The 25,888-nt window shown below is 46.4% G+C and overlaps 1 protein-coding gene across 1 annotated transcript; it reads right to left on the bottom strand.

Moving 5' to 3' along the window:
- Positions 1 to 1,411: 1,411 nt before the first annotated feature.
- On the bottom strand, positions 1,412 to 25,888 carry TMEM248 (transmembrane protein 248). Its single transcript, XM_058680530.1, has 7 exons — positions 25,696 to 25,888; positions 11,627 to 11,803; positions 6,599 to 6,884; positions 4,826 to 4,976; positions 3,684 to 3,867; positions 2,145 to 2,288; positions 1,412 to 1,615 (listed from the first exon to the last, which is right to left on the bottom strand). Exons 2-7 carry the CDS (start codon positions 11,783 to 11,785, stop codon positions 1,595 to 1,597), a joined length of 945 nt encoding a protein of 314 aa, XP_058536513.1. The 5' UTR covers positions 11,786 to 11,803; positions 25,696 to 25,888; the 3' UTR covers positions 1,412 to 1,594.

Here is a 25,888-nt window from a genome sequence, read left to right as displayed (position 1 = left end):
AGGCCAAGCCTAAGGACTCTTTCTCAATCTTGTCTCATAAGGGTCTCAGGGTCGCAGAGTCTCCAAAGGGAGAAAAACTGAATTAAGAAGTTAGCCATGCACTATGTATCATACAAAGAAAAAAAAAGATAGACAAGTATGATTACTGCACTTCAAATGTACTCAAAAAAAGGATTATTAACATATCAAGTCACTATGCAATATTACAAGTCTTCGTCAAAGCCCACAACTGTTTTCCATTCAAGAATACCTAGGATAAATGTTCTAGGCCAATATATTTCATGTCTTAGGAACTAATTCTAATTTAGAACAGGTAACAGACCTAGAATTAAAGACGTGCTGACAGTCCTATCCAATATTTTAACTGCCCTCCTGCTCTAAGAGTTGTTAAGAAAAACAGTAAGACAAGGAAGAAAATCTTAGAAACAAAGAATTAGAAGAAGGAAAACAGGACAAAGAAACTACATGATGACAATCTTGTAAGAATATTTTTGGTTTTCTCTGTTAGATGGCAATTCAGACTTGCAGTTTCTCCCATTTCATAGGCATTCTTTTCACGTTACAGATCTACTAGCTGCCATTTTCCTTCTGAAGATCTGATATTTGCATAAAAATCAATGGCCAACGGGGCAACCCTCACTGCCTCTTGAAAAATGCTGCAGCAAGCAACAAACCTTTCCTTGATTATTCTATCAATTCATCTTTTGCTCTTACTAAACTGTCATTTATGTGTCAGAAAACAACAGCTCATATTTACTTACATGGAACCATTTACTTGATTGCTAACCCCTTTTGAGTGGGGAAGGCTGCTTTGAGTTTTATCACAGCAGGAAGGAACAGGAGGACAGAAAGAGAACATTTCATGCCAACTGGACACCAGGTTTCTCACTGTCCACATGGAAAACGAAGCTTAGATTCTTAGCATGTAGGTGGCATTGAATTATTTAACTTTTTACTCAGGATAAAAGCACAACTCTCTCCTAACTAAAGTGTTCTTAAAATGTGACTATTTTATTTGTGTGTCTTCCAAAAGTAACCCAAAACTGAGATTGGTATGTTTCCTTGCAAGCAAAATGGAGAAAAGGTATTACTGCTGTTATTATGAGAAAGCCACAGACACAGAGAATCCACAAAATGGATTGGTGGCTTTGGAGATGCAAGATCATATCAAAGGTACAGACTGTTTCAAACATTTCTGTATGTACTGGGTTGATACTGAACCAAAGCCAACCTCGAACCTACCCCTGCAGAAACACGCCTGAGACCTTGGTGGTCACCACCTGCTCCCTGGCAGCAAGACCCCCCACATCCTCTCCAGCACTGTGTGGAGGTGTCCTGCCCAGCCCCCAAGGTCCACAGGAAGGTAGAAGGGCTCTGGCTGTACCCAGTGCAAAGCACGTGCATCAATGGACCAATTTCCAAGTAGGTTTTTATAAATATGTACAAATCAGTTACAGGCACTTGAAATGTCTTTGGCTGGAGTAACCCAACATTGCAAGATCATGTATTCACAGAGTGGCCAGGCCCAGGCTGGGTTCAGCAGGCAATGATGATGGTTCTTTCAGTCTCTTTCAGGAAACAGGAAGCTGTGGGATTAGGCTTCAGCCAAAGCCACCTGTAAGACAGACAAGGAAATCAGTCAAACAGGGCAAACCACGGGACTCCGTCCCAATGGCACTTGGTGGCAAGGGAAGAGAGCTCAGGCAACCAGGCTTTCCATGATTATACACAACCATCAGACAGGGATATCATTGAATTCCCAAGGAAAACCTCTCACCTAGGAATGATAAGCTTGCCCTTAAGAAGCAGCCTAAGGAATCAGCAGGCTAGATCCCAAGCCAGCAGGTTTCAGCCTTGGCTGGCATTTACCAGCTGACTTCTCAGGTTCATGAAGGAGGACAGGGATGGCAGGCTGTACTGGGGCAGAGTTCTCTCTCAGGGCAGTAACTGTAATGCCGCCATCAGTACCTCTATATAGTCTGGTTATGGTTGAGAATTCAACACCATCATTTTGGCCGGAAAGACTACTTCTAATGAAAAGACATGAACTAATCTGTTGGGAGCAAAGGGGCCACCCACAATCAATGGATAAAGACGAAACAGGACTTCCTAAACACAGAAGTGTTTCATAAAATGCTGCTCACCTTCTCAGGACAAAATTCAGGATTGCTCTGACGCAATTTGCTTGGTCTGCCTTTGATAACAGCATAGCAAAACATTGTGATCACCATCACGAAGAGGAAGTAACTGGTGTGCATGAGATGCAAATTTATTAACGAACGATCATCCTATATGCAAAGGAAGGGAAAAAAAAATGAAGCAAAACTGGAACATGAACACTGAGTTACCAACAGACTTTCATCCTAGGTTTCTGAAGATAGAATTCACTGCCTCCAAACTCTCCTCAACTTCAATTAAGCCAACAAATGAGAAGTTTCCCTTTGGCCTCCTAGACTACCGAAGCTGGCACTCACCAAGCGAAAACACGGAGTTCCTGAACGAGGTTGTTGTGGAGCTCCCACTGTTTTTCCCCTTGTCTTCTGTCCTGGCTTCCTCACCCCACAATACTCCAACCCCACCCACCCAGGCATCCTCTTCTTCCAAAGCTCCAGAGACTCATCTCGTCCTCTCTTCTTCAGGTACAGTCACCGCTGCCATTGCTCTGAGGTTGCACGGCTCACGGCCTGTGTCTGTGTTCGTCAATCCTCACTACTGACCCAAGAGGAAGATCTCAGCACATCACCTGGCCCAGGAACATAGCTTCCTTCCGTCTGCTTTTCCCCGACTCACTTTAAGTCTTACAACTGAAAATGCTCAGGTCATTCTGGATGACCCTTTAGCTCCCACACAGCCAATCACCAGGTCAGCTAGTGAGAGACCCCAGAAGGCTTCCACTCTTCTTCCTCTTCACACTTCAGCACAATAGCCGAGGCCCCTGCCATTTACACACATCTACTGGCTGGCCAGCCTCAAAAATCCCCTACCAGTCCAGTGATTTCTGGGCCAAGGGGAATGGCTAGATGTCACAGCCAGGTACAGGGGTCTCTGAAACCTGACCTCACCCAATACCAACCTGCTTTCCACTGCTATCTCATATAGACCTCCGGCCTAGAAACTTCTAAAACTCCACAGAAATGAGAGCAGCAGTGAGGATGAAGGAAAAAAAATCCTGCCAACACAGCACAGACAAGGAAGACGGGAAAGGGCATTTACAAAATCCCCACGCAAAGTCTAAGCAGGACACTAAACTAGTTCCCCTGCTACACTGCTTACCGTCTTCACCCCCTTTCCTCTCTGTTCAGGGAAACCCAAGTCAGACCTTGATCTCTGATCTGGGCAGGCTGATCTGCCCGACTCCCTTCTGCCTTTGTGAACTCCAAGCAGCACTACCACTGCTCAGAGCCACACTGCAAGGCTGTGCCCATCAGGGGCACAACACTGGCAAGGCTAGGAACGGCTCTGGGCCAGTCACACCACAGTGCTAAGCTACTATTGCCAAACATAATCGGAAACAAAGGAAACAACCAGATGCTTCTTAACCAAAAGGGCAGCCTGCTTTTCAAAGTTTCCCCTCTCTGCCTAAGCTTCTGGAAGTCTAGAGTGACAGGGACCAACCTCATCCAAGAAGTAACAGAGACTTTGCCAGCAGTTCCAGAGCACACCCCCACATTTTTCTCACTTACGTCTGGAACCATAACTGTAAGCTTGGGATTTAAAGCATGATAGACTTTTCCGATGGCTCCCTTGTAACACCAGAAAGGATTGTAGTCTTGAGCGTATTTTGTGTTGGCATCTCTGGCGGTCGTGAAGATCTTGTACCAGAGCGTGGCGTTGCTGTATGTGTCAGGAATACAGTGCGGTGGCTGTCTGTGGGGAGAGAGGGCAAGTCATGTGCTTGGTGGCTTGAGACACTCACATGCGTCTGCCCCACAGCAGCTGGCACAACACGGAACACAGCACCACGTGTGTGAAGGAGAAACAAGATGAGACACATATGTATCTGATAATACCATGCTTCACCACTTTTTTCATTTTGAAGTTTTTTTGAAATAAACACAGACCACTAAAGAAACAGGAATCTGATCCACGCAGCTCAAAGTCTTCTCAATATAACACGTGGCCTTTGAAGTCTATTTTCCCCAATGATGTTAATTCTTTGTTAAAACTGGAAGTTTTACATACAAACTTTTGCATTGGGTATCATGATACCACAGCATGTTTAACTTACCCAGTCTTGCCCCACAAACCTGCAAATGTCCAATGCTGACAAATCTCAGAATCAGTCTCACTTAAAAAAGATTCGCCCTGAATTATTGTAAATACGTTGAACTTGGCACATTTTGCATATTTATGGATCAATCTCCTTTACAAAGAAAATGCAAATAAATAAATAAACCCTTAAGGGTTTGAGCAGCTAACTGATGCTCACGAAAGTTAAAGCTAAAGTTTGAAAACCAGTTAGTTATCTGTGGGGTGGAGAGTAAGGTTGAACTGGAAAGACAATTTGGCGAACCTGAACTGCAAGTTGCTCTGGCCGCTGCGCCAGCTCTTATTTCTGCTTCCTGAGATGCGTCTCCTCTCTACCTGTGGGAAAGGCAGTCTAAGACCTCCAGTGAGCACAGGCACTTCTGCTCTGTGGAAGCACTAACCTCCTGACAGCTGGATGCAGAAGTTCTACCTTCAGAATTTCAAATTAAACTGATACTGCTCTTTGGACGAGTCCAGACAGAGGTGATTCTACAGAGCCACACAACACAAGTCACCCTCATCATTCCCAGCCCAGGCAGTACTCGCAGCCCATTCACTGGGCACCGGGAACACTTACACGGTAACAGGGAACACTCCAGGGGTGGCCGTGAGTGTCATGCAGGCCGTGAACACCACTTGCTCACAGTGACCATGGAGAGCGCAGTCATCTGCGCTCCAAGCTGCCGGCAGGGTAAATGTAATGTTGATCTCCTCATGTGCTTCTCTACCTGTGAGAGAGAAAGCCAGGCTTTGGTTAATAAAAGCAAGAAATCCCTGGGATTCAGAAAACAACCACTTTTGTCCTGGACGCCAGTGCAGTAACACAAGTCCTGATCCTGGCTCTGAGTGTGCTCCTCTAGCAGAGTCAGCAAGTGCCAAGTGGAGAGGGGCCCTGCCCCAGCAGCAGAGGGGCCTGGAGAGGTTGAGCAAGGGCCAGGGCAGCATCCAAGCAGCACAGCTCAGATTCACCTCTCTATGGCACTCCAACCACTTGCAACCCAGATAACACAGGCAGTCACTCAAAACTTCCCAAGGCACAAACATGATCAAAATATGCTAATGCTACACTTTAGAAAGGGGCCAAAATGAGCATCAAAGGATCTGCCTCCTTAAGAAAGGTTGTGGGTCTGGGAACTAATGAAGCATAAATGAAAACCAAAGTATTCTAAAACTATAGTGACAGAAAGATCTACTGCTATGTGCAAAACCAGGAAGTCTCCCAGACCTTGATGAGGAGAGAACCTCCATGGGAACAGTCACTGGCAAACAAACACTTCAAGGAATTGTTCAAAGGGCTCTTGGAAGCTAAAGCACTAAGGTCATTCTCCCAAGGCACAGGGCTGCCGAGGGAAGCCTACGCTGCTTCCCCATGCCCCTCCTGTGCTGCGTACACTCTGTCACATGCTTGCAACTGCTCAAAGGGCAGGCTCCATGTTTTACACAAGTTTTTTTTTTAATTTTTTTAAAGATTTATTTATTTTTTTATTGGAAAGTCACACATACAGAGAGGAGAAGAGACAGAGAGGAAGATCTTCCAACTATTCATTCACTCCCCAGGCAGCCACAATGGCTATAGCTGAGCTGATCCGAAGCCAGGAGCCAGGAGCCTCTTCCGGGTCTCCCACACGGATGCAGGGTTCCAAGGCTTTGGGCCATCCTTGACTGCTTTCCCAGGCCAAAAGCAGGGAGCTGGATGGGAAGCGGGGCTACCAGGATTAGAACCGGTGCCTATACAGGATCCTGAGGCATTCAAGTCAAGGACTTCAGCTGCTAGGCTATCACATCGGGCCCAGAACTTTATTTTTAATATAATTTAACAAACAGTTCATCATATCCTTCTCTGTGAAGAACCACACTCAAAAGTGCTTGAATGGGCCCAGTGTAGTAGCCTACTAGCTAAAGTCCTCACCTTACTCGCGCCAGGATCCCATATGGGTTGCTCCCCTTCCCATCCAGCTCCCTGCTTGTGGCCTGTGAAAGCAGCAGAGGACGGCCCAAGCCTTGGGACGCTGCACCCACGTGGGAGATCCAGAAGGAGCTCCTGGCTCCTGGCTCTAGATCAGCTCAGTTCTGCCCATTGTAGCCACTCGGGGAGTGAACCAGAGGATGGAAGATGTTTGTCTCTGTAAATCTGACTTTCCAATAAAAATAAATTTTTTAAATAAATAAATAAACATAATCCTTCACTAAGTAAAACTGTCAGAAAGAGTTCTATCTGGACTTCACATGGGTCAAACTCAACAAAAGGAAACAAGCTTGTGAGGTGAGACATAATCTGATGAGCAAAACCACCCAGTGAATCCTGTAATAGTTGTCACCCAGGAAGTCTGCAAAGCCACGGATCTCATACCTGAAAGTCCAATCTGATGCCCCAAAATGGTCGAGTACAGATGGGTGACGTTGCGAGAGTACCCTCCAAAAGGTTTCAGTGGGTCCAGGGTGAGAGTGATTGCAACGGAGATGTTTATTGGGCCTGAATCCTCCAGAGCCTGAGGGGACTGGGTGGACACCCTGGCCTGCCCACTGGTCATTGTGCTTTCTGGAGTTGTGGTGTCGTTAGTGGGATGCTTCAGTGTTTCATTCTCCGACACACAGAAATCCAAATCATTGAACCGCAGCAGAAAGGTATTCCAATCCTTCAGCAGAATGAGAGAGAGACAAACTTGAGCCAACAGCGCCTCCTGCTGCAGGACCACGGGCACGACCCCAGGTGTGGCACTGCATCACAATTCAGAGTCCAGCATCACTCTCTTGTGCTGGCCAAATTGGGAGGTTCCCACTTACATTCACACTCATAATGTAAAATAGGAACTCTATGTTAGCACAAGATATTAAAATCCAGTAAAGAAATTCATACAAGAAAATGTGTTTTTATCTATTCCCTTCTCCTGCTGACTGCCTTCAAGTAAATGAATACAGTTAAACAAAAAAAAGGCTTGAACAAAACATTCAAAGTATTCATCCAAACATATCTGTCAGTCATAACTCTGTTTGTTTGTTTGTTTTTCAATGAGGCTGTCAGGGGCAGGAGTTTGGCACAGTGGTTACAATGCCACTGCATTCCACACTGGCTCCCTTCCAATCCAGCCCCCTGCTAATGCAACACCTTGAGTAGGAGCAGCAGGAAACAGCTACAGTACCTGGGGCCTTGCCGCCCACATGTGATTCTTACAGCATTTCCAGGGCCTAGTTTGGCCTAGTCTAGCCTCTGCTGCTACACACATTTGGGAAATGACCCAGCAGAAGGGAACTGTCGTTGAAATCATTTAGATGAATTAAAAAAAAAAAAAAAAAAAAAAAAAACAGTTAATTTTGTCATGGGTTAAGATGCCAAATTTGTGAATGACTTTCCAGGATTTATTTTCATTTTAGTAGAAATCCAAACTTGAAGTAGGCTGCCACATGTAAATTCTACCAAACAAAAGTAAGTTTATAAAATGTTGCCAAATGTGAAGACAAATAAAAATAGACTTGTAATTACTCTAACATTAGTATTAACTTTCAAATACCATCTGGGCAAGTCCCAAGAAATGAGCTGTTCTACTTTCATAGCATTGGATTTATAACCTTTGAAGACTAATTTGAAAAGCGTATAGAGAATACCTATTATAACAAAATTCTTTTAAAGACTACGTACCAAAATAATCACCTTTTAATTCCCTTTCCCATGTACTTTCTCAAGTGTCCTCATCTGTGACAGTGAGTCTGCCCCTGAACTACCCTTTCCCTAACACCCGTAAGCCAAAGACATTCTGGTACAGGACTGTGTAAAAACACACTCGTACTACCTCATCCAATTCCAGGTTTGACGAAATTGATGTACAGGGCAAATCAGTGATCCTCTACTTTCATAATTAGGCAGAGTTGTCATTTTCTGATTCACAGCCCACAATTTTTCCCATACTTCTCTGTCTTTCCCACAACCTAGGACTCTCATTTGAAAGTAATAATCCAGGCCTGTGGCCTAGCTTCTAAAGTCCTCGCCTTGAACGCGCCAGGATCCCATATGCATGCGGTTCTAATCCCGGCGGCTCCACTTCCCATCCAGCTCCCTGCTTGTGGCCTGGGAAAGCAGTCGAGGACGGCCCAAAGCCATGGGACCCTACACCCACCCTGCGGAAGAGGCTCCAGGCTGCTGGCTTCAGATTGGCTAGGCTCCAGCTTTGCAGCCACTTGGGGAGTGAATCAGCAGACAGAAGATTTTTTCTGTCTCTCCTCCTCTCTCTATATAGCTGACTTTGTAAAAAAAAATTAATTAATTAAAAAAAAAAGAATGAATCCACGGGGCTCGTGCTGTGGCATAGTAGTAAGCCAAGGCTCTGCTGGCAGCACCCAGCACACCATGTGTACATCAATTTGTGTTCCAGCATCTCGTCTTCTGACCCAGCTCCCTGGCAATGTGTCTGGGAAAGCAGCAACAGATGACCCAGACAGTGGGGAGGGAGGAAGAGGAAGAAAGAAATCCTATATCCACAAAATTATTTTCTGGCAAATGAATATATCTGAATAATTTTTAAAAAGGAGAAGAAGAAGGTGGCCCAATTTCTTGGGCCCCTTCACCCACGTGAGAGACCTGGCTTCAGACCAGCCCAGTTCTAGGTACTGCAGCAAAGAACAGCATGAAAGCAAAGGTACCTAAGAAATCTACTGGGACAGGTATTAACCTTTTCTAAAAGAATGCACTGTTACTAACAAATTCATATAATTCGTGATTACACTTATGTCATGTAAGCTCTCATAAATTTACAAATATACATTTTTATTCACAACTTTCAAATAAGAGCTTCTTAAATTTGTAATTGCATTCTGTTATGAAAACAAATCATGTGTTTTAAAATCTGCACTGTACATGCACGATTTGCCCAGGTTAAGGATTATTCTAAGTAAATCCAGTAATAATAACTGCCCAGAATATAAAATCTAGATGGAAAGATGAGAAAGTTTTCCTGGTTTAAAAAGACACCTGCATTTGAATTTTTTTTAAAGATTTATTTATTTTTATTAAAATGGCAGATTCACCAGAGAGGACAAACAGAAAGATCTTCCATCTCTTGGTTCTCCAAATAACCACAATGGCCAAAGCTGAGCTGATCCAAAGCCAGGAGCCAGGAGCCTGCCCCAGGCCTTACATGTAGGTGCAGGGTCCCAGTGATTTGGGTGGTCCTCCACTACTTTCCCAGGCTGCAAGCAGGGAGCTGGATGGGAAGTAGTGCAGCCGGGACCCAAACCGGTGCCCATATGGGATCCCTGCACTTGGAGGCAAGGATTAGCCAATTGAGTCATTGCTCTGGGCCCCTTGAATTTACGATGTCTTCCTATTCAGCTAAGAAAAAAAAAATCACTATTATGTCTCTGCCTCTTAACATTTTTTTAAAATAACTTTAAAAAAGAAAGCAACAGGCATATGCCCACGTGGTACAGTCACCACTAAGGGAGCCCACATCCCACAGGATAGCTCCTGGGTTCAGTTCCTGATCACAGTCCAACTTCCTCCTAATGAACACCCCAGGAGGTAACAGTGATGACTCAACATTCGGGTTTCTGCCCCAACTTGAGACACAAACTGAGCTTCAGCCTCCTGGATATTTTGGACACCTGGGGAATAAACCAACAGATCAGAAGCTATCTTTCTATCTCTCTCACACACACATACAAATTCACAAATTATTATTGTTTTCAGAAGATTTACTTATTTTTATTGAAAAGACAGATATACAGAGAGGAGGAAAGACAGAGAGAATGACCTTCTATCTGCTGATTCACTACCCAAGTGGCCGCAACAGCCGGAGCTGAGCCGATCCAAAACCAGGAGCCTGGAGCCTCTTCCGGGTTTCCCGTGTGGGTGCAGGGTCTCAAAGCTTTGGGCCATCCTCGACTGCGAGGACTATAGCCACTAGGCTATCATGCCGGGCCCCACAAATTATTTTTCCTAAAGTCACCAGTAAAGCGGATGAAACTCTACATTACATAAGCTTTAAAATATTGATGTTCAGGCCCAGTGTGGTGGCCTAACGGCTAGAGTCCTTGCTTTGAACATACCAGGATCCCATGTGGGCACCCATTCTAATCTAGGAGCCCTGCTTCCGATCCACTCTCTGCTTGTGGCCTGGGAAAGCAGTCGAGGACAGCCCAAAGCCTTGGGACACTGCACCCATGTGGGAGATCCAGAAGGAGCTCCCGACTCCTGGTTTCGCATTAGCACAGCACCAGCCGTTGCGGTCAATTAGGGAGTGAATGAATGGATGGAAGATCTTCCTCTCTGTCTCTCTTCCTCTGTATATATCAGACTTTGCAATAAAAATAAATAAATCTTCAAAAAAATATTAGCACTGCAGATACCAGCATCTTATATAGGAGTAACAGTTCAAGTTTCAACTACTCTTCCAGATGCAACACTCTCATAATATAAACGGGCACACAACAGGTGAGTGTGCAGCTACATGAGGCACTAGCACCCATGTGGGAGATCCAGATGGGGTCACAGGACTCCTGGCCCTTAATGGACCAGCATCAAGCACGGTGGCCATCCCGGGAGTGAATCGCTAGATGGAAGATGGATCTTTTCTGTTTCCTCTCCTCTGCTTCTCTGCTTTGTAAATGAATCTTTTTTTAACAAAAATGTTTATAGTTGCCTTAAGTTGGAATGAGATCATTTCATATGAATAACAAAGATGTGGTAACGTCTTGAAACAAATCACTTTCCAAACGTAATTCCAAAGATATTCTTCAAATGTACTGGCACTGTGGTTCACCAGGGAAGCTGCGACTTGTAACGCCAGGATCCCGTATCAGAAAGCGGGTTCACGTCCTGGCTGCTCTGCCTCCCCTCCCGCTTCCTGCTGACTCACGGGTGAAGGCAGTGCAACATGACCCACACATTCAGGCCCCTGCCACCCAAGCAGGAGACTCAGATAGAGTTCCTGGCTTCTGGCTTCTGGCTTCAGCCTGGCCCCGCCTGGGCTGTTGTGCCCATCTGGGGAGTGAACAGATATAAAGATTCATTCATCCACATTCTTCTGTCTGATTCTCTGCAGTACTCTACCTTTCAAACAAATAAACCTTTTTAGAAGTGATGTTTAATAGGGCTAAAAATTCAGGCACATAAATAGAAACAATGACATAGGTTATACACAAAGGCTTATAATTCCATGCTCAAACAGGTATTTAATTTCACCCATATTGAAATCAATTAACTGTCTAACTGGGCTTTTCCCAACACAGTTATAGTCCCATGGAGATGGAAGACAGAAAATTCTGAATGCTGATCCTTCTCAGTAAGAGACAAAAGAAACAACCAAAGCCAGGTATCTGGTGAGCCCCGAGGTGTTTCCCCACTCGACATGGAAGAGTCCGCCTGCGACGTCAGAATGGACTGTACCTCTGCCATTTCTGGTGATTTAATCTCCTTGATTTTGAAGAAATAGCCCAAGGTGAGGAAAGCTATTGCCATGGCGCTGACGCTGATCATAAAGACCACCAGCGGCGGCCGGCTGCTGATGTACAGCTTCAGGTTCTCCAGGGGGTGGATGTTGAACATTATTCTGATCAGCTCCACCTGAAAGAAATCCATCAGAACATGTGTGGACTGGCTTGCCAAAGAAAACCACTGAGCCTCGCTTTCTGTTTTCCTTAGGAGTGCTGGGTGGTTCGGGTTTTATTATGAATCTGAAAAACGTTCGACTTCAAAATTGATCTCATCTGACTCAGGTTGAGTATTTTTTTCATTTGATTACTGTTTATACCCCCTGCCTATTTTCCTGCTGGATTATAGCCACTGTATTTCACTTTTTAAAAGAATTATTTATTTTAATTGAGAGGCAGATTTACAGCGAGAAGGTCAGACAGAAAGATCTTCCATCCACTGTTTTTCTTATCAAGAAGCTGAAACAGCCTGAGCTGAGCCAATCTACAGCCAGGAGTCAGGAGCCTCCTCCAGGTCTCCACACGCAGGTACAGGGTCCCAAGGCTCTGGATCGTCCTGTACTGCTTTTCCAGGCCACAGCAAGAGGTTAGATGTGAAGTGGAGCAGCCAGACACAAACTAGTACCCATGGGCGTGAGGAGTTAGCCAATGAGCCATCATGCCAGGCCCATGATTGCACTTTTTATTTGGTAAAGTTTAAAATATTATCTATAAAAAAATGTTAAGGTGGCTTAGTAGGCTGCTCCTGTACTAGTTTGTGTCCTGTCTGCTCCACTTACAATCCAGCTGGCCTGGAGAAGCAGCAGAGGATGGCCCAAGGGCTTGGCCATTGCACTCACACAGAACCACAAGAAGCTCCTGGCTTCCAGCTTCAGACAGGCTCAGCTCTGACAGCTGCAGCCATCTGGGGAGTCAATCAGCTGATGGAAGGTCTCTCCCTCTCTCTGTGTAACACTTTCAAGTAAAAATAAGTAAATCTTGAAACTGTCACATAATGCAAAATAATTAATAAAAATAAATAAATAAATAAATAATAAAAAATAAGTAAATCTTTTTAAAAAAAAAAAAGAAGAGAAATACATTGTTTCCATTTGCATCTTCTAAATATTCCATGACAAACATTGCTGCTACTTTTGTGTTTCTTATGACTGTGTTTGGGTCCATGAGTAACATGACAAACATACACATCAACATATGGAAAAATAAACTGAAGATGCCTGTTTCCGAACAGAGAGGGGCTAAATGTCACTTATCCCATGTTCTATCCTCCGCCTACCACTCGCCCATCCACACAGCTGACACAGTGGCACTCACTGAATTTCAACTGCATTATACTCCTGAGGCTTCCCCCTCTACATCCCACCACAGGACGAGGTCAACAGCAGCTCTGCCCGCTACAGCTCGCAGCTTGACAGAGAAGCCCTGTCCATCTCTCCAGCTACACGGCCACCAACTATCCCTCTTTCCTTGCTGCGTGCAGGCCGCACTGTGTACCTCGCTTTTTTGTAGGGTCTGCTCATGGATTTCTGCCAGGAAATCAACTAGGAGGCAACAGGGACTGGACTGAATCTCTTCAGTGGCAACAAGTTAACCTAACTATCAGAGAGAGTTCCATTGCTGGAATGAGTTGGGGAACACTGTCTATTAACAATGGTGTTCTGCAGTCCATGAACCATTCAGGTTCTCTCTAACATATTTCAACAATGTTTTCTGCTCACAGTGTAAGTTTCCACCTCTTTTGCTATGTTATTCCTATCTATTTTGTTCTTACTGTTTTTTAACATGACCTTCCTGAGGCTCTTGTGTCTGGCTGGACTGCTTTCTCCCTGATTTTCACTCACTTCATCTTTGTAAGCTACAGGTCTCTGCTTTCTAGTCATCTTCTCAGAGCCAGCCTTCCCCGAGCCCTGTCTGTCCCTGGAATCTCAGCACTCAACTTTATTTCCTTCGGGACTTTTAGTGTCCGTCATAATTACAATCATTTTTCTACTTGTTAATTGTCCGCCAACCCTCATTTGTGAATTCCATGACAGCAGAACTTGTCTTGCTCACTAAGAACAATGCGCCAGTTCATCCTTCCCCAGCAACGGCTGGGCTCGTTCCATTTCCTAGTAGTGCTGCCAGTACTTGAAACCCTAAAGAAAACTAATCTGGACCACCAAGATAATAGTATCTCATCGCTGATTGCTGTCAATCACTCAGGTTCTAATAGTAAACTGCCCGGCTCCTTTGGCCATGTATGAGTGGGGTAGTAGTTTTCTTCTTATCCAAGTTTATAAATTCTTCTCATGTTCTAGATATTAAGCCTTTCACAATTTTCTATGTCACTTGTAATTTACTCCAACTCTGAATTTTCCTCAGTACAGTTTAAGATACAATTTGTTAGTGTTACAAAAGTTGTTGAAACTTTTAACAGCTTTACTGGGTTTTAATTCATACAACATAAACTTCACCCCTTTAAGGTGTATACATCAGAGGTTAGTGTTGTTGCAAAGCCAGTTAAGCCACTGTTGCAACACCAGCATCCCACCATGGATAACTGCTACGCTTTCAATCCAGCTTCCCACTAATGTAGCTGTGAAAGCAGCAGGAGACAGCTTAAGCACTTGCAGGAGCCCTGCTCCTACACATAGGGCAGACCAGGATGGAATTCCTGGCTCCTGGCTTCAGCGCAGCACAGAGCTGGCTGGTGGCCTTCCAGGGACTGAACCAGCAGACGGAAAGGACCTTTCCCTGCATCTCTGTCACTTTGCCTTCCAAATAAATTCCCTTTAAAAAAAAAAAAAAAAAGAGCATAATATTGAAACTATTTTTAATTTGTAGACACCTCCAAAAGTTCATGGAATAAACAAAACTATTCAGTTTATTCTGATGCAAAAAAAAATCTTGAAATTCACACATAATTTTCTCATAATACTCATTTTCCACAAACTTTTTGGAGGATCCCTCACACAAACAGATTTCAAAACATGTTTTGCACCAAAATTATTTTTTAATTCCATGTTGCATATACTATTTAAAAACTTTTATTTATGTATTTGAGGAACAGCAAGAGGGAGAAAGTTGGATATAGAGTGCTTCACTCCCCAAATGCCCACAACAGCTGGAGTTGGGCCAAGCTGAAGTCAAGAGCTGCAAACTTGGGCCTGGCGCAGAGGCCTAGCAGCTGAAGTCCTCGCCTTGAATGGCCGGGATCCCATATGGGCACCGGTTCTAATCCCGGCAGCTCCACTTCCCATCCAGCTCCCTGCTTGTGGCCTGGGAAAGCAGTCAAGCATGGCCCAAAGCCTTGGGACCCTATACCCACCCGCATGGGAGACCTGGAAGCAGCTCCGGACTCCTGGCTCTGGATCGGCGCAGCACCAGCCGTTGCAGCTCACTTGGGGAGTGAATCATCACACGGAAGGTCTTCCTCTCTGTCTCTCCTCCTCTCTGTATATCTGACTTTGTAATGAAAATAAAGTAAATCTTTTTTAAAAAAGAAACAACACTTATTAAAAAAAAAAGAGCTGCAAACTCAATCCAGCTCTCCTACGTGGATGAGATTAGTCTTAAAAACCGTCACCACACTCTCCAGGACTGCACATACTCCTTGGCTAGCAGGACTAGGCCACGCTGATATCATAAATACTATGTTCACTCTTATCCATTTTCTAGAACAAAGTAGATAAGATATGCTTATCTGTTTCTTGGGAGTTTGCTAGATTGTGGCCAAAATTCATCTCAGTCTGCCAAGTTTTTGTTTGATTTTATATTTCAGTGAGTTAATCTTAACTACTTATCGATATTCTTTTTAACAGCTTCAAGTCTGTTTTCTAGCTCTGTTGAGTCAGTTCTGAAAAGATGTACTATTCTTAGGAACTCATCCATTTTACATTGGTTTTTAAACACTGGGCACAGTATTACTTTGTGATCTATTCCATTTTTAATTCAAGCGTTCTCTTTCATTATACTCGTTGGTATGTTTGCCTTCCCTTAATTTTGCCAGAGTTCTGTCCTCGTGTCTTCAAAGAACCAGCATCTTAATCTGGTATAATCTCATTTAGGTCAGGTTTTGAAATTTCTATGCTAACATTCACATCTAGAATATAGATTTCCCTCAACATATTCCACCTGGCTGCTCTTCTTTCCCTCACAACCACCACTGAACCCACCAGTAAACCTTGCTGATTTTCTTCATAAAACAGAGTCCTGTTCCGGGTGTCAGCCCTCCATGGTTCTGAGACTTGTATCCAAGCACCTCCTACAATCTATACTGACACACACAAAACTGAACTCACTGTGGTTTCTATCAGGTCAAGCTGACCCTTCTGTATTCCCCACCTCAGAACTCAGGGAAACATGCTAAACATCTTCCGCCTTTGCTCTCCATATCCAAGCAATTACGAACTGCCAAACACTGTCTCTTTACCTTCTTTCTTCTGCTCTCTGCCAGCCATACCCCCTTTGCAAGTCACCACTTCCTCACTATTGTCCTAAGCCTGAACTGGATCTTCCTATCAGTCTCATAATTCACCCCCCATGCTGGTGATCAAATTCTCTAAATGCAGATCTAATCATGCTCTGCTTCAATCTCTTGGAACTCCAAGCTCCTTAGAGTAGCCAGGTCCTGTCTACTTCTCAGAGGTCCTGAAATTTCCCAAATATAACAAAGTCATGAACTTAAAATTTCCAAGTATTTTCAAACAGGAAATGTATAAAAGTTAAATGAATTTGTTTCCTCTGCAAAGAGTTACGAGAAAGTTTCTGCAATACCTGCAATCAAATTAGCACATTGGATTAAAGCATAAACTAAGCTCTGTTTTGGGGGAAAGACAAGAAAAAGAAAAAGCACTTATGTCAGCTACGATCACGGTGTTCACCACCATGGAGACAGAAACGCTAGCTAGTTGGGAAAAGTCCAGGGATTTTAGGGACACAAAACATGGCTAAAAGGTGCCTTCACAAACACAGGAAAGCACAGGACTGCAGCCCACCAACACAAGTCTGGAACTAGCTCGATGACACCTCTAAACATCAGACAGTGGTGGAAGCAGGCAACAGTCAAAACCAAGGTGGTCCAAGGATACCCACAGTTTATCAGAACACAGTTTAAAAGAATGCTTGGGGTTGGGGGGAGAAGCCGATAGCTCAAACCTGCATCCCTGCCATCCACATCGGAGACGCAGACTTGAGTCCTGGGCTCTTGGGTTCAGCCTAGCCTAACACCAGATACTGTGGGCATCTGGGAAGTGAAGAATGAATTATTTGTCTGTCTCTATTTCTCTGCTTTTCAAATAAAAATCTAAAAGACTGATTCATTTCTTTGAAGGGCAGAGTTACCGACATAATCCTCTCCCTGATGGTTCACTCCCCAACTCACCACAACAGCCAGAGCTGGGCCAGGCCAAGGCCAACAACTTCATCCAGGGCTCTCAGAAGGTGCAGCGGCCCAATGCTGCTTGAATGGATGCATTATCAGGGAGCTGCATCAGAAACGGAGCAGCCGCTATTCAAACTGACACACACATGGAATGCCAATGATACTGGTGGCACCTTAACTGGCTATACCACAACGTGGGCTCCAAAAAAAAAGTCTTAAGAGGCGAATTGTTCTTAGAAGTAGAATGGCAAAGATAAAACTATGCTCTTCTGAAACACTTACTGCTGAAGAGAGTTAACTACTTGGGACAGTTACAGCAGAAGTGTTCAGGGCTTCTACTGAAAACAGGATAGCAAACAGAAACCAGGGACTGTTTAAACCAAGTATGCTATCTCCTGGTGGGAACAAAATGCGGCCATTAATAAAAGGATCTAGAGTCACACATGAGGTGGATGTTTGCTCTAGGACTTGAGACCCATACCGGACTGCTTGGGCTCCCAATTCCTCCTTCGTGCCTGGGAGACCCTGGCAGGCAGTAGCTGAGGAGCCAGTCACTGGTTCCTCTCACCCACGCAGGAGACCCAGACCAGCTCAGGCTCCGGGCTTTGATCCAGCCCGTCCTGGCCGCTTCGGGCATGAGGAGTCAACTGACAGGAGCTCTCCCTTTCTCTGGGAAAGTAAGCTTTTTTATCAGCAATGTTTTAACTAGCAATCTTCCTTTGGAACCTTAGATTAGTTTCAGGAGAGTCTCCACCCTACACCTACAGATATCAAAATCCAAAGATACTCAATTCCCTTCTATAAAGTGACATGGAGCCTATGTACATACTCCTGTATAATTTATATCTTGAAATTACTTATAATATCACATACAATACAAATGCCATGTATTGGCTTATCATACTGCACTTTTAGGGAAAGGGGGACCAAAGGCTGCATATGCTCACTGAAGATCCAAAGGATCTTTTCTTTTTTATTAAAGATTTAATTCATCTATTTGCTTGAATGGTAAATTGATGGAGACAGAATGTCCATTTGCTAGGGTTGGCAGGGTGGCACAGCAGGCCAATCCTCCACCTGTTAGTACCTGACAGGGGCACAAGTTCTTGTCCTGACTGCTCCACTTCTAATCCATCTCTCTGCCTACGGCCTCAGAAAGCAGCTGGGGGATGGCTCAACACCTTGGGGCCCTGCACCCACATGGGAGATACAGAAACAGCTCATGGCTCCTGGCTTCTGATTGACTCAGCTCTGGCCACTGTGGCCATATGGGGAGTAAACCAGTACCCTAAGACCTCTTTCGCTCGCTCTCTCCTTTTCTCTCTGCTGCCTTTCAAATAAAAATAAACAAATGTTATTACACAACAACAAAGAATGTCCATTTGCTGGTTCACAGCACAAATGCCCACAATGAGCAAGGCTGGCAAAGTTAGCCAGAATTCCATCCCAGTCCCCTGGGTGGGTGACAGAGACTCAAGAACTCTAGTCTTCACCCGTGCTTCTCAGTAGCTTCATTAGGGAGTGAATTCAGAAGTAAAATGCAGGTATTCTCACCTGCCACACCACAATGTCTACCTAGACCAAAGTTCTTACAAGTAAGTCCTCGCCTTGCATATGCCGGGATCCCACATGGGCACCAGTTCTAATTACAGCAGCCCCACTTCCCATCCAGCTCCCTGCTTGTGGCCTGGGAAAGCAGTCAAGCATGGCCCAAAGCCTTGGGACCCTGCACCTACATGGGAGACCCGGAGGAGGCTCCGGGCTCCTGGCTTCGGATTGGCGCAGCTCTAGCCGTTGTGTTCACTTGGGGAGTGAATCATCAGATGGAGGATCTTCCTCTCTGTCTCTTCTCCTCTCTTGTATATCTAACTTTCCAATAAAAATAGATTAAGTCTTCACAAAAATGTATTTTCAATCCACAGATGGTTGAATACATTGTTACAGGACTTGTAGGTATGGAGATGTGACTCTCTTTTTTCAGAATATTTGAAAGGCACAGTCACAGAGAAGGAAAGAGACAGGGAGACAGAGACAGGAGGAAAGAGAGAAGAGAGATCTTCCACCCACTGGTTCATTGCCCAAATAAATGGTCCATGTCAAACCTATGAACTCGGAACTCCATCCTGGTCTCCCACACGGCTGACAGGGGCCTACTTACTTGGACCATCCTTTGCTGCCTTCTCAGACACATTAGCAGAGAATGGGACTGAATGTGAAGCACCCAGGACTCCAACTGATGCTCAATATGAGATGCCAGCATCGCAGCAAACGCTTCATCTACTAGGCCACAATGCTAGTAGCCCAGCCTGTTTCTTTTTTTTTAATTTCCATATGAATATGTATATCCTTCTAGCAATTTTAACAACAAAAAGTATAAATGTAAATAATCCCCAAATGATTCTGTCTGTCTGGTGGTCAAAATGAAACACAAAAATTTGACTCTATTTTCTCCGTTAGTAAGGGAAGTACACAGGAAAACACAGGACTTAAGAGTGAATTCAGACATGAGGCCTGCTGCAGGCTGCTCCCGAGCCGAGGAACGTTATCCTGAATTGGCTGAGCTCTGCACTTGGAGGGCTCTCTGAGAAAGCACAGAGCACACCAAGAGGCTCCCAGACGGCAGGGCACGGTGCTGCTGGGGCAGGCAGTACAGTTTCTCTGACAGGCATGGGCTCCTCCTGGCAGAGGAGGAAGCCAAAGGGGCTCAAAGGGGGCCCAGGACTGGAGGGGGATGCGGGGGAAGGTGGAGGAGGGGGGAAGGTGGAGGAGGGGGGAAGGTGGAGGAGGGGGGAAGGTGGAGGAGGGGGCAAGGGCAGAGGAGGAGGCAAGGGCAGAGAAGAGTTTCTTGAAAATTTCTGAAAGGCAAAGAGGTATTAGAGAGCCCTGCACCCACATGGGAGACCCAGAAGAGGTTCCAGACTCCTGGCTTTGGATCGACACAGCTTCAGCCATTGTGGCCACTTGGGGAGTGAATCAATGAAGAAGATCTTTCGGTCTCTCCTCCTCTCTGTATATCTGTATATGTGACTTTCCAATAAAAATAAGTCAAAAAAAAAAAAAAAAAAAAGGTTAGAGAGCAAAGGATTCCTGCATCTCTCTACTCTCAGGGATAATACAGAGTCCATGGCACAAGGACAAAGCTGCAGCTAGGGTCACCCAGTGTATTAAGGTGCCAGGGTCCCACCTCTGCTTCTGTCCAGCACACGCCCCAGGAGGAAGGTGACAGCTCAATTACTCAAGTACCTGGGTCCCTGGCATGCGCATACGAGGTCCTGATAAAGAGTTCTGGGTTCCTACCTTGGACCTGGCCCAGCCCTGGTGACTGGAGGGCATCTGAGGAGTAAATCAGAGAATGAAAGACACCTCTCACTCTCCACCCTACCCCGGGCCTTTCAAATAAAACAAAGCAAAACAAATGAATAATTTTTTGAGAGTACTCAGGAGGAGCTAAGCTCTGCAACATCCTCCTCCGGCCAAGATCACTGGGACCTCTCAAACTGTACTTTTACAGGGAAAAAAAAAAATCAAATGATAAGAACAGCAGAAGGAAACAGGGCGGAAGGAAGAAGGGCTGGAAGCTGACCTGTTACTAAGCGAGGAACAGCAAACACAACTGTCAGGAAGGAAAGAAGCCAGTAAAAGGATGCCCCCAAGGGACCAGCAAACACAGAAATATGTTGATCATTTTACTAGAAAAGAAGTGAATTAACATGCATTATATTGGGTACATGGGGCCTTTCATACTTGCTCTTTCATATACTTTTAAAATACAGCACAGAGCTAGTGTACACGTTTAAAACCATTGTTATCCACATTTCAAACTGGCTTTTCTTTAGTCTTAAACTAGTTTTATTCTTGTTTGAAACTATGGTCTTTGGACTGCAAAGGGATTCAATACTGACAATTATTTCCTACAAGGTTTTGTTATGTAACCTAATTTATTTTTATTGAAGGTATATTAAGATACTACATATGACCCAAACCAGAAAGTTCACCTAAACGAAATCCACAATCATCTTCAACTAGATTTTCCACTTTGGGCTAAATGAGAAATTTCTTCAAAGTCTCCTATAAGTTCACAGCTCAGAGAGCTGGGGGCATGGAAGAAGACAGGGCAAGGCCAAAGAGCGGTAAACCTGCTTAGGACGCCCAAATTGGTCCCACGCTAATGGGAGAAAGCAGGAGTTTGCACCTTGAAGTGGCACAAAGTCTTGCTGTGGTGTAAAAATCAAAGCAGTACTTCTCACAGATCCTGTGGACGTCTGAGACACCTGCAGGGCTTTGAAGCCAGGGACTGTGAACCCTGAGCCTGAGAACAGAAACCAACAGTTACTTAGCCATACTATCCAGGCCTTGGCAGATAGGAGAACACCTGCTGGCACAGCAGAAACCCTGAGAGTCAGCCATACACAAAGCCCTGAGCAGAACCCACCCCTCCTCCTGCCTCAGAAAGCAGCAAGCATAGGCAGAAGAGACCCTCAGAGACCAGTGAGAAGGCAGACAAAAGAACCTTCCAGAGCTCAGAGTCCAGGTTGGCAGTGTTTGGCACAAAGTTGGCACCTGGTACCAGTTTCCTGGTTCATCCTTTTGTCTCCAGGCCACTCCGGCCTTCTCACCTTGAACAACTCAAGGGGTGTGTCTCACTCATGGCTCCAGGCCAACTGAGTTTCTGCAGATCCAAACAGCTACACCCTGGAGTGCTCTACTTAAACAACTCACAGGCACCTCAAACCCACAGGGCCACAAGTACCACAACTTATGAGCCTCAAGTGACCCCTGCACACTGCTTTTCACTCTTGCTGTCCCGTACCCAACCAGCACTACATCCTGCCGTTTCTACCTGTGAAATGACTCTCAAAAGCAGCTCTCAGGGCACACGTTGGGGGCACAGATTAGGATGCCGTGTGGGAAGTCCCATGTTGAGTGCCACTTCAAGTCCCGGCTCCTTCAAGCTTCTGATCCAGCTCCCTGCTTCACATAGTTGGGGAGGCAGCAGATGATGGCCCAAGGACTTGAGTCCCTGCCCCCCATGTGGAAGACCCAGGAGTTCTGGGCTCCCAGCTTGAGCCTGGCCCGACTCCAGCTCTTGCAGGGACATCTGAGGAGTGAACCAGCAGATGAAGATCTCTCCTGGTCTTCTTCCTCCGACACTCTCATTCCAAGCCCTCTGACATGGCCTGCCTCAACCAGAGTGAACCCTGCCTTCTGCTGGTGGGGGCCCTCCTGTCCACAAATAATGTCTCTCTCTTCCTATCTCAGCGCCTTTTACACAGGAGGTGCTCAGCGATAATGTCTACTTTGTCAATTGCTTTCCTGGAGTTTTTGTGCACACTAAATATAATCCCTATAGCATCTGCATTTTATAGGTGGGAAACTAAGGCAAATAAAATCAGCTAATTTGCCCAAGACCACACGGGAAGTAAACATGGATTTAAACCCAGTGGGCTTCCAGAGCCTATGTATTAACTACCACTGCTACCAGTACATGTTATAGGTTTAAACAGCCACTCCCCTCAAAGGAGACACACAATGAAGAACTCCCATATAATTCTGCACTCAAGACAGCAGGAGTGATACAAACAAAACCCTTTCCAGATAATAAAGGATAGTCTTTACAAGCTACAACTTAGTATGCACCACAAGCCCAGGTACCATGCCAAGTGCCTTCTATATGTCATGTTTCCACCCTTATAATACTGCTGGGCAGCTGACACCATCCCCATTTTACACAAGGGGAAACTGAGTCAAAGAGGTTAAGTAAACCATACAACATACCCTGCAAGTGAACAGCAGAGATGGATTACTTCCTCTGACCCCAAATGCCAGGTCGTCAATCACAATGCCAGGGTTCATAAATGCTAAATTGAAAACAAACCAATTTCACACAGCATGGATATATAAAGCATGTTTCAGTCAATGACTTCAATCACATCACAACTAATGTTGGGCTGGCACTGTGGTGTAGCAGGCTAAGCCTGCACTGTGATACTGGCAAACCATGCGGGCACCAGTTCAAGTCCTGGCTAGTTCCTGTCCAGTCCAGCTCCCAGCCAATGCACCTGAGAAAGCAGTGGAGATCGGTTCGGGTACTTGGACCTCTTTACATTGGATTACAGAAGCAGTTCCAGTCTTGTGGCTTTGGCCTGGACCAGCCCTGACTATTGAGACCATCTAGGGAGTGAATCAACGAATGCAAGATTCGGATTCATTCATTCTCTTTCTCTGTCTCCTTTATGCAGCTCTTTCAAATCATTTTTTAAATCCCCCCCTAAAAAATGCAAAAAAAAAAAAAAAAAAAAAAAAAGACAGGATCATGGTTTTTCAAATTTAAAGCATCTGACTTCTTTTCTTCTCACTGGCAGGGGGGCTCCCAAGCACGATTCATCAAGAGTGCAGAGCAAAGGCAACAGAATCTTCTACAAAGAGAATCTCATTTCCTACTCTAATACGATCCATACTGCCGAAGAGACTCACACACCTCAGAAAAGTATTAACACAAATTACAACTGAAATGATAAAACTTTTGTTGCTAACCATGCAATTATGCAACACCAGTACACGTCTAAAGCAGAAAGCACACCCTGATCAAACCACATGTCTATAACCGGATTATTTTAAAATTCAGACTTCAGCCATATTTGTACTCACTCACAACTAGCAAATGCATTGTTCCAGTTTTGAAATCCTGACATAAAACTGGTAACTTCCATCATGGCCCTCTCTTTTTCATCAAACAATTCACAGAACAGGGAACACAGTAACACACAGGTTGGAACAGCCATATCTCTTATCGGGGTGCCTGGGTTGCAGTTCCGGCTCTGCTTTCAATTCCAGCTTTCTGCTAATTCACACCACGGGATACAACAGATGGTGGCTCAAGTACTCTAATACCAATGGGAAGGATCCAGACCCAGTCCCTAACTCCTGGCTTCAGCCTGGCCTGGCCCTGGCTGTTGCAGGCATGTGGAGAATGAACCAGACAATGGAAATAACTTTCTCTGTCTCTTTCAGATAAAATAAACAAAACCTTAAAACATAAATTTCCACGGGCAGGTATTTGACCTAGCAGTTAAGTGTTCAATCCCTGCTTCCAGCTTCCTGTTAACGCAGAATGTGGGAGGCAGGGATAGTTTCAAATAGCTGGGTCTGGATGGTCTTCCACTAACTGGTCCCAGCTCCTCCACTACGGCTAGCTCTGAACACCCCAATTCCTTCGTAGCCACCTCAAAGGTCACTTATTTCCTTTCTGAAACTCTTCTATCCTACAGGCGACAAGATCCCTAACAGTTGCTCTTTCCCTGCAGCACTCCAGTCCTGCAACATCTTTATAGCCTATTACTTTCTCTAAGCAAATTCCTTACCAACAGACACTGGGAGGTGCACCGAGTTCTCTCCCCGTTCCCTGCGGCAACTGCGCTTAACAGTCCCACCAAGTCCGACCTTGGGAGACCTGAGGTTCCAGACATGGGTGAGGCTCCTACAGTCAGTCCACCTCCATCACGCCTTAAAGTCCACATCCCGCCTGCAGGTGCACACCCACTTCCTTCCAGAGCCCTCACCTGAGAACCTGAGCAGACCTCCCCCCGCCCCCCGCAGTGACCACAACCACGCTAGGGAGACAAGCCAACTTCACAAACACGGGGCAACAACAGCCTTAGGGCACTTGGCTCCCGGAGGGACCCCATCTTTCCCAAGCAGGACCCCACTGGGCACAAGTAACCTGCTGGCTGCCAACCACACTTCTGATATCAGATTCTTCAACCAAGGCCCCCTCACCAGCTGTGCCTGCCTTACGAGGACGCTCAGAAAATTGCAAAGAGCACAACCGGGCCTAGGCGCAATGTGCATGACGCCCGTCGGCGGGCACTGGCACCACCCGCCTGTAGCTTACCTTGAAATCACTCTTCATTTTACGAAAACATCAATAAAAGGCAGGAATCCGTCCTGTCCAGACGCTCACTAACCTGCCTCACACACAACACCACTAGTCCACGCTTATTTTTTCTCTGCACACGCCCCTGCCTCCCACCTTCCTTGATGAGGTCTAATCATTGAGAGAATAAAGAAACGTAAACGCTACTCAAACTCAAAACTGCCAAACGACCCCAGACAACCCTCGGCCGTGCCCAGTCTAGGCCTGGATCCCACCCGCGGGCAGTCCCTCGCCCGCCCGGGAAAGCGGACGGGCAGCCCCGAGAGGGGCCAGAGGACCCCCGCCCCGAGGGGCCCAGGACCGAGCTGACCGACCCCCCGCCCGCCCCGAGGGGCCCAGGACGGAGCCCCCCAACCCTGGGCAGCCCGAGGGCCCCAGGACGGAGCCCCTCGACCCCCGCCCTCCCCGAGGGCCCAGGACGGAGCCCCCCAACCCTGGGCAGCCCGAGGGGCCCAGGACGGAGCCCTCCAACCCCGGGCAGCCCGAGGGGCCCAGGACCGAGCTGACCGACCCCCCGCCCGCCCCGAGGGGCCCAGGACGGAGCCCCCCAACCCCGGGCAGCCCGAGGGGCCCAGGATTGAGCTGGCCGACCCCCGCCCGCCCCGAGGGCCCAGGACGGAGCCCCTCGACCCCCGGCCGCCCCGAGGGGCCCAGGACGAAGCCGGCCAACCCCGGGCAGCCCCGAGGGGCCCAGGACCGAGCCGGCTGACCCCCGCCCGCCCCGGCTCACCCCGCCCCGGCGGGCAGCGGCGCGCCCCGGGCCCCGGCGGGCCAGCTGCTCTGCAGGCGCCTGCGACCGCGCTGGCTTCACTGGCGGCGGCGCGCGGCGGGCCCGGGGCCGCTCGGCACCATCCTCCCCGGCGCGCCGAGGGCAGCGGCCGGTGCGACGACCCGAGGCGAGCCGGGCTCCCTCCGGCGCCACA

This window comes from Ochotona princeps, chromosome 24, assembly GCF_030435755.1.
Source record: "Ochotona princeps isolate mOchPri1 chromosome 24, mOchPri1.hap1, whole genome shotgun sequence".
In the NCBI taxonomy this organism is placed as follows: Eukaryota; Metazoa; Chordata; class Mammalia; order Lagomorpha; family Ochotonidae; genus Ochotona; species Ochotona princeps.
This window is presented reverse-complemented; position numbering and strand designations above follow the sequence as displayed.